The 13,828-nt window shown below is 40.7% G+C and overlaps 1 protein-coding gene across 1 annotated transcript in view; it reads left to right on the top strand.

The window, feature by feature from the left end:
- The window catches only part of Col25a1 (collagen type XXV alpha 1 chain), a 406,766-nt gene that overhangs the window by 191,252 nt on the left and 201,686 nt on the right, over nucleotides 1-13,828 (top strand). Inside the window, exons 3-4 of the mRNA XM_060392693.1 lie at nucleotides 3,874-3,918; nucleotides 5,871-5,878. Of these exons, the coding sequence (XP_060248676.1) occupies nucleotides 3,874-3,918; nucleotides 5,871-5,878 (53 nt within the window). The remainder of the gene's footprint in view (nucleotides 1-3,873; nucleotides 3,919-5,870; nucleotides 5,879-13,828) is intronic.

Below are 13,828 nucleotides of genomic sequence, written 5' to 3'. Positions count from 1 at the left end.
GAATAAGATTCCAATAGCAAAGAAAATAAGACCAACAGCTGACAAATGAGAACTTGGGAAAACAAAATTTTATATACAGCAAAGGAAACGGTAAAATGAATGAATAGGCAGCTTACAGAAAACTCTTCCAGAGCTTCATCTGACAGGGTCAGTCTCTAAGATACACAAAGACTAAAGTATCTAAACAGTAAGACAATAATCCAATTTAAATTTGGGCTATGAAACTAAAAGGAAAACAATTCCAAAGAAGAAATACAAGCGGCTAAGAAGCACTTTAGAATGTGCTCAATATCTTTAGCCAAAAGTGAGATGCAAATTAAAACTTTTTAAAGGTTCTGCCTCACCCCCGTGACAATAGCCATCATCCGGAACACAGATGACAACAAACTCAGGTGTGGATATGGGGAAACAGAAACTGTTGGTAGGAGCGTAAACTAGAGCAACAACTTTGGAAATCAGCCTGGGGGGTTTCTCAAAAGCTAGAAATGGAGCTACCATGTGACCCAGCTGTAGCCTTCCTGGGCAAGGACACAACAGCCTTTTTAGCCGACTCTAGAGACACTCACACAAGCATATTCATTGCCATTCTATTCACAGTAACCAGTAAACAGAGTCAAACTAGATGTTCATCAACAAATGAATGCATAAGAGAAACTTGGCCTGTATATACAGTAGAATATTACTCAACTATAAGGAAAAATGAAATCACAAAATTTGTAAGTAAATAGATGAAATTATTTTTTTTTAAAAGATACTGAGTGAAGTAATTCAGGCCCAGAAAAACAAACCATGTATATTCTCTCTCACATATCGATCCTACTGTCAAATATTTTATTTTGTGTATTTAACACAGAGTGCAAGTTGAGGCCAGGAAACTACAAAAGGAACTTTCTTGGGGGGAGGAGGCATGTTAAGGGAGGAAGATAGTGGATTCCAGGAAAAATGAAAGTAGGAAGGTGGGCATGGGGCAAAAGGGCTTAGGCAGGGAAGGATGCGGGAGCATGCGTGAAGTCAAGGGGTGCAAAGGACAGGGCTAATTCAGAGTAAGAGGCTCCAAAAAAAACCACATGGGAGGCAACAGCCCAATTTCTCCCAGCTGTGTAATAATAGAGGCCATGTAAGAAGAAAGATGAGGGGCAATAATGAATTTTAAGAGATTCAGCAGGACTGGGGGTGGGGAGCAGGGAGAGGAGAGGGTAGTAAGGGGGCTAAGGTTGTATGAAGAGGCCTTACAGAAATCTAATTATTAAGCTAATTTCAAAATAAAGCTGTTAACAAGAGTTGGAACCGAATTGCTCTGCATGGGTGAACAAGGTCAGCTCTTTTGTCGTTGTTTTGGTTTTTGTTTGTTTGGTTTGTGTATTTTGTTTTTTTTTTTTGAGACAGGGTTTCTCTATATAGCCTTGGCTGTCATGGAGCTCTCTCTGTAGAGCAGGCTGGCCTTGAACTCACAGAGAGCGCTGGGACTAAAGGCATGCACCGCCACCATGCAGCTTGCAGGTTCCTACCATGAGTTACGTTGAGATTTTTCATCGTTTTTCACTGCTGCGTTGCACTGGCTACTCATTATCCCAATTCACCGCTTCCATTTTGTTTTTTCACTTTTGGGTTCGATCTCACATGTAGAGGCAAGACTCCGTGTTCTCAGCTGTACACTGGGCTTCTTCACAGTTTGATTCACTTGTTGTCAGCCAGACATCTAGACGTTGCCGAGGATTCTGTGCAGTTCGTTTGTTTGCTAACCTTACGTTAGAAGTCGTCAGACTATCCTCCTCGACTCAGTATTTTTTATAGGTTCAACACACGTTAGGCTCTCACCTTACAACTTCACTGTCTCTCAAATATTATGATATTTTTCAAAACCCCTGTCAGCTTTGATGCATGCCCTCTTTCAACTATCTTCTACTCCGATACCTCGTGTTCCACAGTTTCTGTGGCATTTGTTGGATTTCTAGAAGATGTGTGTGGTTGACTATTCAAAGAAGACATCTCAGAAATAGTGTTGCTCATTTTGGGATTTCTCCAGAAGATTGCATTGTTTCTTTGATCATTTTCTCTTATCTCTTATCTTTCAAGGATTTTTTTTTTGTTAAACTTAGATCCTATTTAAAATACTTAATAAAATTACTGTTTTAATGTCATTCATTTTACAGATTTAAGGGAACATCTTCACAGAGAAAAGGAAATAAGTTCATTTCCAGTGAATGAATAATTATTATTTGCTTGTAAGTGAGCAGTCAATCAGAATGTTTCAGATTGTAGCCTCTGGTCTTTCTGATGGTGTCTCTTTACCTTTGAATATTCATAAGTTTCTTCTATGAATTTAAATGTGGATTATTCTTGTTTGTCAGTTGAAGCATAAGTCATTTTTTAGAACTCCTATGTTAAAAAGTCTCCCTACTTAAAAAGTCTCTTCTTTTTAACAGCAGCTTCTAATGTTAGTCATGACCATCACAAGTGAACCTGCTAAGCTCCCTTGCTCTAAGTGATTTCCTACTACAAAGGTCTGATTTCTAATCTTAAAGAAGTTATAAATGCTGGATTCTGTCAGTGCACGTGTGTATGTGTGAGTTTGGACAAGTGTATACATTTATATTTTTCTTATATGGTAAGGTCCTACCATATGTATTTACTTATTTAATTTTCCTGTCCCAATGTTTGGGAATGCCTTGGGTATGCGTGGAATTCTCTTTTTATTCCAGAATACAGAAATAAATTCAAAAGACTACTGATAGTTTGGATTTTGTTATAAATCCGGGTCTCCTAACATCTTCAATTGATTTTATTGCTTAATTATTTTTCCTTACCCTGCTATCGACACAGATGGCCATAGTTCTCCTGTGTGAGGCAAGAGGGGAAGCTGGGTGGCCCACGGCTCGTGGCAAAGCCTGTTTGGAGCTGATAACTCAGACCTTGGTGACAGTCGGCTGTGTCTCTGGAACTTTCTGGAGTTTAGAAGTCGTCAGCCGGCTCAGCAGTTCATTCCTTAGCAGCAGGCAGAACTCTGTTTTCCTTGGCTTTTCCTCCCAGCGAGTAGTTTAAGCCTTCAGCTCTCATTGTGAGTTGATTACTCTCTTCTGTTCACTTGAGCCATAATTCAGTAGAAGCTATTTTCACACAAGGAAATATGGATAGAAGCTGTGTAATTGAGAACAATGTCTGCAAGTGCAAATGGCCAGAATTTGATGCAGTAGGTTTGATGCACGCTAGCTTGGTCGTCCTTATAGGCAACTCACTGAAATAAAAAGGTGGGATTTTTTTCCTGCTTTTTGAATGGAATCATAAGGGATAACTTTTAAGAGATTATGATCTTGTCTCTACTGAAAAAAAAAAAAACCTACATGTAATACATTTAATGGGGTCATGAATTTATCCAGGTGATACTCAAGGAATTCCATTATATTCACATTGAACTTAAATATTTTTAAAGTCTATTCATTTTATGTATGTGTTTAATTAACTGCTATCCAAATCATTTCAGAAGAATCGTCTTGAACTTAACTGAAAATAAATAATAGTTATTTAGATTTGGTTCTTATCATTACAAACCTTCAGAAAATAACTATGGCATCTTAACTGGCTGCTTAGTGAGTCTTATCTACATTGATGCGATATAAATGGGATGAACGGAAACTCTGACTTTTTAGAATTTTTGAGTAGATAGTTGTCTAGACCACCACTGGGGATGAAATCAAGCTTAGCTTTGCTGAAACAGAGGAGAGTATTGATCTTCGTAAACATCTGTTCCCTTTCTGGAATCTAGTGGTGAGCAGCGGTGATCAAAGATGTAGAAATTATATAGCAGCCATTATACAACCAGGAAAAAAAAAAAAAAAAGTGAAACTATACTACAAATTTTCTTTTGTATTTCAGGTCCTCCAGGGAAACGAGGGAAGAGGGGCCGCAGAGGAGAGTCTGGTAAGTGTTACTCAAGTTCTGGTGCAGTACCTCTGCCTGTTCCCATTAATAGCGGTGACACTCCCTTGTTGGAAGGCGTGTAGGCTTGACACTTGCATTATAGACCGTGCGTTTAAGCATTGTCCATTGTGGTTTAGTAACCACTTCCGTCTCCAGGTTTAGCTTGCTTGTTGACCAAGGCCAGTCCCTCTGTCTTGTGTTCCTTGGTAGTGTTCTCGCCCACACATGGCATGCTAACATCACCATGTGTCTTCTCTGGGGGTGGCCAGTGTGGGGGTATTTGTTTTCTATTATTTTATCCAACTGGCACAGTTTGTCATACTGCTGTGCTGTTCTTTCGGACTGTGGGCGAGGCTCCTGGCCCAGCGGCAGAGCTTCAGCAATGAGAGCAGCGTCATTGGTCTGTTGTTAGTCTGTCTGGTGTTTCCACGTTGTCATTGAGGAGCAGTCGAGTGAGCTGGGCAGGGCTGTTGCAGTACTTTGTCCTGACTCCCACCTCAATAGTTTGTGCTTTCAGGACACATTCCTGTAGGTAAAGTCGACTAGAAAAGGCCAAATTAAGGTATTTTGAAACCAAGATAGAGCAATAGGAAGGTTAGTTACTGCTCTTAATCTAGGAAAGCTGAGATTTCAAAACCATCAATATCCAGATGGCTGTCTTAGGAGAGCATCGGTTTCTCCTCTCATGGTGGCTCCAGCATGCTCTGCAGTAGGAGTTCCCACTACCTAATGTTAGTCTTTAGCAATATTTAAGACAGTCACTGGGTGAGTGTTGAAGTAATAGAACCCCAGCTTGCCATGCAGAGCAGGCAGCAGGCTGAATTCTGGACATCTCATTTTCCCTTTCAAAAGATGGTAAAGTGAAAGGAATTAAGAAAATTCACCAACTGAGGATGGCTGCTGAATTCTAAGTATTCTCAAAAGCTGTCCATAAGCCTTCCTGAATCTAGCCAGCTGGAAACTTGGGTAGGAATCCCTTCATAATGGACAGAGATTATAAGAGAGGCTTTATCATGGCCTCTATTGTAAATGTTTAGGTTAGCATGTGGAGTAATGGGACTTGTCATGGCATCTTCATGTGTGTGTGTGTGTGTGTGTGTGTGTGTGTGTGTGTGTGTATGTGCATTATGAAAGTTTGTTCTCATTTGTTCTGTTCCTCTACTACTGTCCCATGTACCCCACCCCTTACCCCATGTCCCATGCTTTTCCTCCTCCAGCTGGTCCCCTTTCTTCCCCCAAAAGGTTTTGAGGGAAAAGAAGTGACAAAATATTGCTGGAGTCAAACAATCACCAAAATGATCTTTTGTCAAAAGAAAACAGGATTAAGAAGGTAGAAGAAAATTATGTGCTTATGTAAAGTCCTATAGAGGAGATAGAGATAAAACTATCTCTCAACTGCCTAGTTGCTTGGAGTTGGTTTTTGGAGCATGCGCTGTGTGAAATACATGAACGTTCTCAGTTTGTGCCTGTGTGTTTAGAGAAACCTATAGAGACACCAGGACAGAGCTTTTGTGCATTGGCGGAAGCACTGAAGGAAGGGCGTTCCTCAAGGAAACCCTACAACAGACATCAGGCTTTGCTGATGAGTGTGTATTGGGCTCAGTTTTCTGGAGAATCCATCAAAAGCAATCAAGAGTCTCCCAACTCATATTTTAATGTAGACTTTTATGTATCACACAGTTTTACTTCAGGTTCACGGACTCTCAGCTTCACAAAAGTTGGCTTTGGTGAACCTCAAAGTTTGTTCAAATTCTGTGCACAATTTGTGGTTGGCAGTAAATTCATTCTGCTGTCATCTCAAAGGCCTATGATGGAAAGAAACCCCTGTGTTTGGGGTCTTGTTTGTGCTCTGAGAACTGTGGTGCTTCATTATCTGTTAGTCAATTTTAACATTCACAGTCACTAATTTATCTTTCTTTTTTTTCATCTTTCCTCCCTCTCCTGCCCCACAGGTCCTCCTGTAAGTACTGTCTGATGATTTTGGCTCTCTGCGTTAATCACGATCCACGTATGTTAAAACCCTGTGAAAAAACAGAGATATGGTTGAAATTTAATTCAGGAAAATGTGACTGACCTTTCATGAATGTTTAAATGTGGAACATTATTTCTTTACTACACAGTTTAGGTGTCGTGTGCTATACTAGAATGCAGTATTGGGGGTGGACCTGAGTTTTTATGTTGTCACACACTGATTACTCGCTTGAGACTTTGGCATAACATATGAAACTTCTGATTCTGAGTCTTTTTCCTGGAATTCTAAAGGGCTTTTTTGCAAACAAGTCTCCAAGCTATTTCACACTTCTTTTTTCATCTGTTTAAACTCGTATCTGAGATTTCTGGATTTGCTGGTCCAGGTCCGCCAAATGTAGATGGCAACATGATCATGGAAGTGATACCCCCTGTGCGAGGCCAGTCCTCTCTTCTTAGGCAGAACCCTCTTTGAAGTCTGTTGGAGCCTTGCCTACATAAGGAGCCGGAGACGGGCCCTTGGAGAATTTGTGCTCTTTTCTTTCCTTAGTAGGTCAGAGCCGCAGCATTCCACTCTGCCTTGCACTCACAGGAATAGATTATCTTGTCAACTTTGAGTGCGATGCGTCTTTGAGTAATATGCTGCATATCTGCTGTCTGACCCCATTGTTTATTCTTGTGCACCAGGCCTTTTCAGTAGCAATGGTCATTGGCCTTGGGCTACTTTCTCATCCCAGAAAGCCAGTCTGCTGCACGTTTTACAGAGTCTACATTGCCAATTTATCTGAAGCCAGCCTTGTCCAGGGAGAGGGATTAGCAGAGACTTGCCGAGTTGATCCGAGGAAACATTGGCTTCTAAATATCTTTCACAGCCTTCCTGCCATGTTCAAGGATGGGACATGAATCATGTTTGCAATGATCTCGCTTCCATGACTGACTTATCTGTTCTTGTTTAACTCTAGGTAGACAGCCTGCCCCAGGTCTAGAATAAAAGCCCCAGGCCTTTACTCTGCCTTCATATTTAAGCTTCTGTCTTTAAAACTCAAAACACGACTACCCCAGAGGAAACTCTCAAGGTTACAGGGGGAATGGCATGTTCCAGGCTTCTTTCTGTGGAATTTGTGTTGGCATTAAAGACTGAGAAGTTAATTCTCATGTCTGCATGATGGTGACCTTCAAGATGCAAGGGTTTCCTCTCTGAGTCATTAAAACAGCATGTAGGCATATTACTTCTGTTGCTCACACTATCTTTTAGCCCAGGTTTTCTGCTAAGAGATTTTTTGTGTGACTTATTGTATATAAAGAAAAAAGTATGTCTTAAGCCTCAACTATTGGATGTACAATCACCTAGGCATTTTGCACACAAATTTTTAATTTTGTTCATAGCAGCTCTCTGATATTAGAAGCCCCATTGTCCAGTGATGAAAGTAAGGTTCATAAGAGATTAATTCCATAAGGCCAGCTTGTGACATTAAAATTCAGTCAGATACATGTGACTTTAGGTGATTTCAGCTTCCTACTTTATTCTTTATAAATTCTAAGTGTATCATAACACAGACCAGTGTTTTACAAGTTAGGTAGACCATGGTTAAATCACATTCCCTGGCATAAATAATTACATGCAACAAAAGCTTGATCAGTCAATATAAAATGGCCACATTACGAAGCAAGCATGACCCCCCATTCTATCTTGACTTCATTTCAAACAAGTCCTGACGAGGGTGGCAAAGTACAACATAGAAATAAGTTGTGGTTATGTGTTTTCATGCTGAATAAAAGATAATTCAAATCATTTACATGAAGAGTAAATAAGAAACCAGTTGCAGTTTAAATGAGAAATGTCCCCACTAGGCTCAGGCATTTAAGCACTTGTTCCCCTGTTGATAGCACTCCGTGAGGGGCTTACGAGGTACAGTCTTGCCAGAGGGAATCTGCCTGATGCTTGCTGCCATGTGTAGAATGAATATTAAAATTTAATATTTATTCACATTATTAGCAATGCAGTGGTTGTTCTTTAACCAACTATTTACCCAAATACCCACAGAGAGAGACTAGGATTTAATTAAATACTGAGCAATAATTACTCCATCCTAAACCTCCAAGCTAGTATAGTTTCCTCCCATTCAGATTTCCCACATTATGCTTGCTTTTTAACCATCGCCTAGGTTCGGTTCATTTCTCCTGCTTCTTCCTGGCTCTTTCCTCATGGCTCCATCTCCTACTTCCTCTACCCTTTCTCCTCCCCTCCCTGGAAGATCCCACCCTAATTCTCTGCATCACCCATCATTGACTGGTTGACTCTTTATAAGCAATACGGGGAACAAATGGTAGGCAGGGTTACGCAAACTTGAAACAGTAGATATTCAGAATATGCATCACGAAGCCATGTGATGATTGAAACCCGATGGTGAGGTAGAAAAATCAGCATTTGAAGGAGCAAGGGTAAACTTTGCACAGTCCACAAAAGCATTATGCCAACAGCCATGCCTCCCGGCCATAGTGAACTCTTTCAGAATTAACTCCTTTCATAAATCACATTTGGTCATGGTGATTTGTCACGGAAATAGAAAAGTAACTGGTACACTAGTAGTTGCAAGAAAGAGAAGAAAATGTGTAGACGACGCAGCCAGTTTTCATACAATGGAGCTGGACCTTGTTACTTAGGCTGTGCCTGAGGCTCTTTTGGGTAAAATTATCTTGTCCTGAAATCTTGTTGAGCCTCTTATTTCTCAAACCCTGTCCAGTATTTCTAAAAGGTGTCTATCTGCCTTCCTCTCATTTTGCTTTAGAATAGGTAGCTTTATAGGTAATTTCTGTGGCATCGCTTATATCTTAATAAATACAAATGAATGGTGGCATTGTAATGATTAGATAAACTTACTAACAATGCATTTTACCTACAAACAGCATCTAATTACTGGCCATTTTGTCTTATGGTCTTCTTTTTCTATTTTTAGTTTTTTGTTCTTCATTAACTTTTTTTATTTTATCACTTTACAGCCTGATCACAGACCCTTTCTTCTCTCTTCCCAGCCCTGCCCTCATTTCTCCTTCCCTTCTCTTCAGAGAAGGGTACCAATTCACCCTGGCACATCATGCTAGAGTAGGAACAAGCACTTACTTTCCCACTGAGGCCAGACAAGGTGGTCCAGTATGGGAAAGGGATCCAAAGGCAGGCAACAGAGTCATAGACAGCCTCCACTCCAGTTGTCAGGGGACCCACATGATGACCAAGCTGCACATCTGCTACACATGTGTAGGGTGCCTAGGTCCAGCCTGTGCATGCTCTTTGGTAGTTTTGTCTCTGTGAGGCCCCATGGGCCCAGGTTAATTTCCTCTGTAAGTTTCTTCATGGTGTCCTTGACCCCTCCTGCTCACTCAATCCTTCCTCCCATTTCCCACACCAACTCCCTGAGCCTAATGTTTGGCTGTGGGTCTCTGCATCTGTTTCTATCAGCTGCTGGATGAAGACTCTCAGAAGACAGTTATGCTAGGTTCCTGTCTGCAAACATAGCAGTATATTATTAATAGTGTCAGGGGTTGGCTCTCTATATGTAGTTTTTCTTTTCATTCTCTTCCATGAACTGAAAACTAAAAGTTAATGCAATCATAGTTTTAGAAAAATGTTATTTCCTATTTTGTATCCTTAAAATGTGCTCAGCTGTATCCACAAGTAAGAAACTAGTTCATATGTTGATATCAAGGTGTGTTACTCCTTTACCCACAAGTGCCTTTGTTTCATTCTGTGTTTTTCATGTGAAGCCCACAGGTAGTCTGCTAGGATGATAGTCTTGTGTCTGGTAGGCAGCCCTTGACACAGAGCATATAGCAAGGAAGTCTTTCTTGGGGACCTCTTGGGGTGCTGTGGCCTCTTACGAACAGGATGCTGGGGTGCAGCCTGGCATCCTGCTGTGCATTTTCTCGTCTTTCCCTTTCATATTGCTGTCAGAAATACTCGGTTAGCATACAGGGCCGCCCTGGGCACAATGCAGTGGTCTGCAATATGTTGACCGGCCAAGAAGAGGTCTCACTGTCTCCTGTTCTTGCTAGAACTCATCTGTTTCTTACTACCCTCTCGCAGTAATAGTCTAAGGGTTAAAAGAACAAAATAAAAAAATACCTAATGATCAAATTTATCAACTTTCCACTTATGTCTTTATTAATGTGTTTTGGAAAACTTGGATATATCACATTAGAATGTGTGGGTATATGTAATTGCATGGTTCTCTAGTCAGTTTATATTTTTGTATATTGAGGTCATTTACAATTTAAAACTTGAAATACAACTTGAATTACATCTCACATATCAATTCACTCCATAGTAAACTGTTAAGCCTTAATCCATTTTGACAAAAATATCTATGAATAGCTGAAATGCAGCAATTTTATGATTATAAATGTGATCTGTGTTTCTCCATTTATCTACTTTTCTTCATATGAAGGTAATATGTTTTAAGCTCTTGCTCTAAGAAACACTTTGAAATGGTTTAGGCATCTAGCTCTGATATTACAACTGCATTCACTTGAGTGATGTGTCTGACCTTGTGCTTACTAACTGTGAAATGATACTTTCTGATTGGGATAGCTTGCGTGTGTGTGTGTGTGTGTGTGTGTGTGTATGTGTGTGTATGTATGTATGTATGTATGTATGTATGTATGTATGTTTACTATGCAAGTAGATAACCTACATGTTCATGAATAGAGGTCAGAGGTTGACATGAGGTGTCTTCCTCAATCAAAGTCTGCCTTGGACTTTGAGACAGGGCTGCCCACTGTACCTGGAGCTCACCAATCTGACTAGGTTACCTGGCCATTGCACTACCAATCTGTTACCTTGCCCCTCCAGGGTGATGGTTATCCCACCTCCATGCCTGACTTTTACATGTGTGCTAGGGAACCCAAACTCTGGTACTCAGGCTTGACAGCAAGCATTTTGCAGCTGAACCTTCTTTCCAGCCCCTGTTTTTGGCATATATATATATACTGAAATATGAAACAAAGACTAAGATATGAATTTGGAAAATAACTTCAGGATTTTTTTAAAGGAGCAAATGTCCCTTGCCTCGACTTGCAGTCTGTTCTTCTGTCTAAAAGGAAGTTCAATTCAAGTATTCACAGGTCATGAAATCAAGCAGGTCTAATAACTGAAGCCAGAGAAGGAGTCAGGAGACCCTTTGTAACTGACTGTTTTACTTGTATGGGTCCACCAAGCCCCATAATTACTCTTGACTGACAGAGATATGATGTTATTGTTGGTAGCTTGAACCCTCTGAGGTGTGAAATCTGATGCCGTTGCTCAGCCAGTTTTGTTCCATCCACCTTCAGCAATTGTCAACTGGGTTTGAACGTTAGAATCTTGTTGACAGATGAGTGAAGCAGACTGAGCCAAGCTAAGCTTGCCGTGCTGGTTCTGTGGTGGACGAATTAGGTAAAGAAATCTCTGCAGAACTTTAAGATGCAAAGCTCTGACATCTTTACTTCATGATGAAGAAACAACTTAGGGTTTTTCTTTTTTTTTCTTTTTTTCATCCAAAAGTAATTCTTTTCCAGATGTAAGTATGAGTGATAGCAACCATTCATGTTTTGCCATTTCATATATCAATTTTCCTATTTCCTCTGTGACCAAGACTGACTGTATCCATTTTACAAGAAAGAAATTGGGGGATGGGCCCATCACATGACTTGCCCTAGAGTGTACATCAATCAGAAGTAGAATTTAAACCCAGGTTTATCTCCCTTCAAAACTCACTTCCCTCCATGCTTCCCGAGGATGTTTCTTGGGCAAGCTGAGTTTTAGAGTCACCACTTTCTCTGTAAGAAGTGTCCTTATTGTGCCTTACTTCGCCTGCTGTTTTGTGTCACATTAAGTACTTTCTAGTTACCTGTGGACCTTGAAACTTGTATATATCCTTTCATATTGCTATTTGCTTAGACCTACATATAATGTAAACAGCCTCAAGTGAAAGCAGGTTCCCTAAAAGGGTAAACTTTACCTCTTGAGTTAAGAAAATTAGGAAAATATGTTTATGAAGTTTTTTAGAAAATGTTCTTCTGTGTCTTTTTGACATTCCTGCTTAATTTTTAAAAATATTATTTCTCTTAAGGCTTTAGAGTGTGCATTTGAACAGGTAGGATATTTAAGACTTAGAGTATGCTTTTTGATACGTAGGATATATTAGTTTCTTTTCCTGTTGCCACAACACACTAGCCTGTCAAAGGTAGCTTACGGGGGTGGTGGCTTATTTCAGCTCTTGATTGGCAGTGCAGTCCATCATTGCAGGGGGAGCCCTAGCAGCAGCAGCTCGAGTCGGATTGCATCTGCAGTAAAGAAGCCGAGACAACGGCGCGTCTTCCCTCCTCAGTTAATGCAATCAAGATAATCCCTCATATGCAATGCTCAGCAGCCTGTGCCCCAGGCAAGACTAGATCACGTCAAGTTGACAGTGAACACTGACCATTGCCTTTAGTGATGCTTTTTCCTCTAACAGCATACTGCTGTTGATTGAAGATAAAACTCTCTTATAGGAGCTGGTATCAGCACGAACTATGTAGATAGCTAGATAACCATAACATTCCATTCATTGTCGCAGTCAAACAGAACATGAACCTGAGCATAAAAGGGCGGTTACTCTACATTTAAAGACTTCTTACGAGTAGAGTTAGAAGAATGGCAACAGGTGGTCATGCTAGATGGCTTATTTTGTGTCTTAGTTAGGGTTTCTGTTGCTGATAAAACACCATGACCCAAAGCAACTTGAGGAAAGGGTTTCTTTTATCGTATAGCTTTGTAATCCATAATCCAGGAGAATCAGGTCAGGACTCCAGACAGAGACCCGGAGCAGGAACTGATGCAGAGGCCATGGAGGGGGTGCTGTTTACTGGCTTGCTCCCCATGGCTTGCCCAGCCTGATTTCTCACAGAACCCAGGAACGCCTGCCTAGGGGCGGCACCACCCACAGTGGGCTGGGCCCTCCTAAGTCAACCATCAATCAAAACAGTACCCCCAGTACTCCACAGATTTTCCTGCAGACTAATCTCACGGAGACATTTTCTCAATGAAGATTCTTTTGCCCAGATGACCCTAGTTTATGTTGAGTTGACATAAAAGCTAACCTGTACATTTTGGGGTCTTGCATATAGATTCACCTCCTGCAACATAAGCTAAAAAGGGAGCTATTAATGTGAACTCCCAAGGGAAGCTTAGCATCCCATTTTTTTCTTTTTTTTTTAATTTTTATTAATTATACTTTATTCACTTTGTATCCTCCCTGTAGCTCCCTCCCTCCTCCTTGAGTGGTTCAAGGTTATCTGTAGCAAAGTTCAGACTCTATTTGTGTTTTTCATCAGGCAGGCTATAGTGCCAGATGAAATAGAACTTCGGAATTGTGAAACTGGCATAAAGACTATACAAATTCATCTTCAAACTGAGATAGATAAGGGTGTTTTTTTTAATTACTGAGGAGGAACAAACAGATCTATAAGTTTTGATAGTATTTTTGCAATGTTTTGTTTTCTGTGTAAATATTTATGCATGCCGTCTGTTGAGAATGACTGGCCACAGCTCTTGTATCAGATAAGCGTGAGATCTTACTGGTTTGCCACAAATAGATGTTTATTCCTTATATGTGGTTTAGGGCTGTGCTTACAGGGAGTCAGACGAGTGGAGACTCTGTCACCGTCACAGTGTATTTCAAGGACCCCTGTGCTTAGACAGACAAATGAAGAAAGAGAGCTGAGGGTCAAGTGCGGGGATGCTTAGGACAAACACTGGAAATACAGGCTGCTCTGTACCATATCATCACTTCTCCCCAGAGACACAAGAGTCGAGTCAGTCGCCCACATAAGTGCAGGGGATGTAGGGAAAGAAAAGGTAAAGAAACCGGGAAAGAGAAAAAAGGGAATACGGAAGAGTGACCGTTTTAAGTTAAAACATAAATAGGAG

Source organism: Meriones unguiculatus, chromosome 10 (genome assembly GCF_030254825.1).
Source record: "Meriones unguiculatus strain TT.TT164.6M chromosome 10, Bangor_MerUng_6.1, whole genome shotgun sequence".
In the NCBI taxonomy this organism is placed as follows: Eukaryota; Metazoa; Chordata; class Mammalia; order Rodentia; family Muridae; genus Meriones; species Meriones unguiculatus.
The sequence above is the reverse complement of the archived record's forward strand: the minus strand, read 5'-3'. Positions and strand labels throughout refer to the sequence as shown.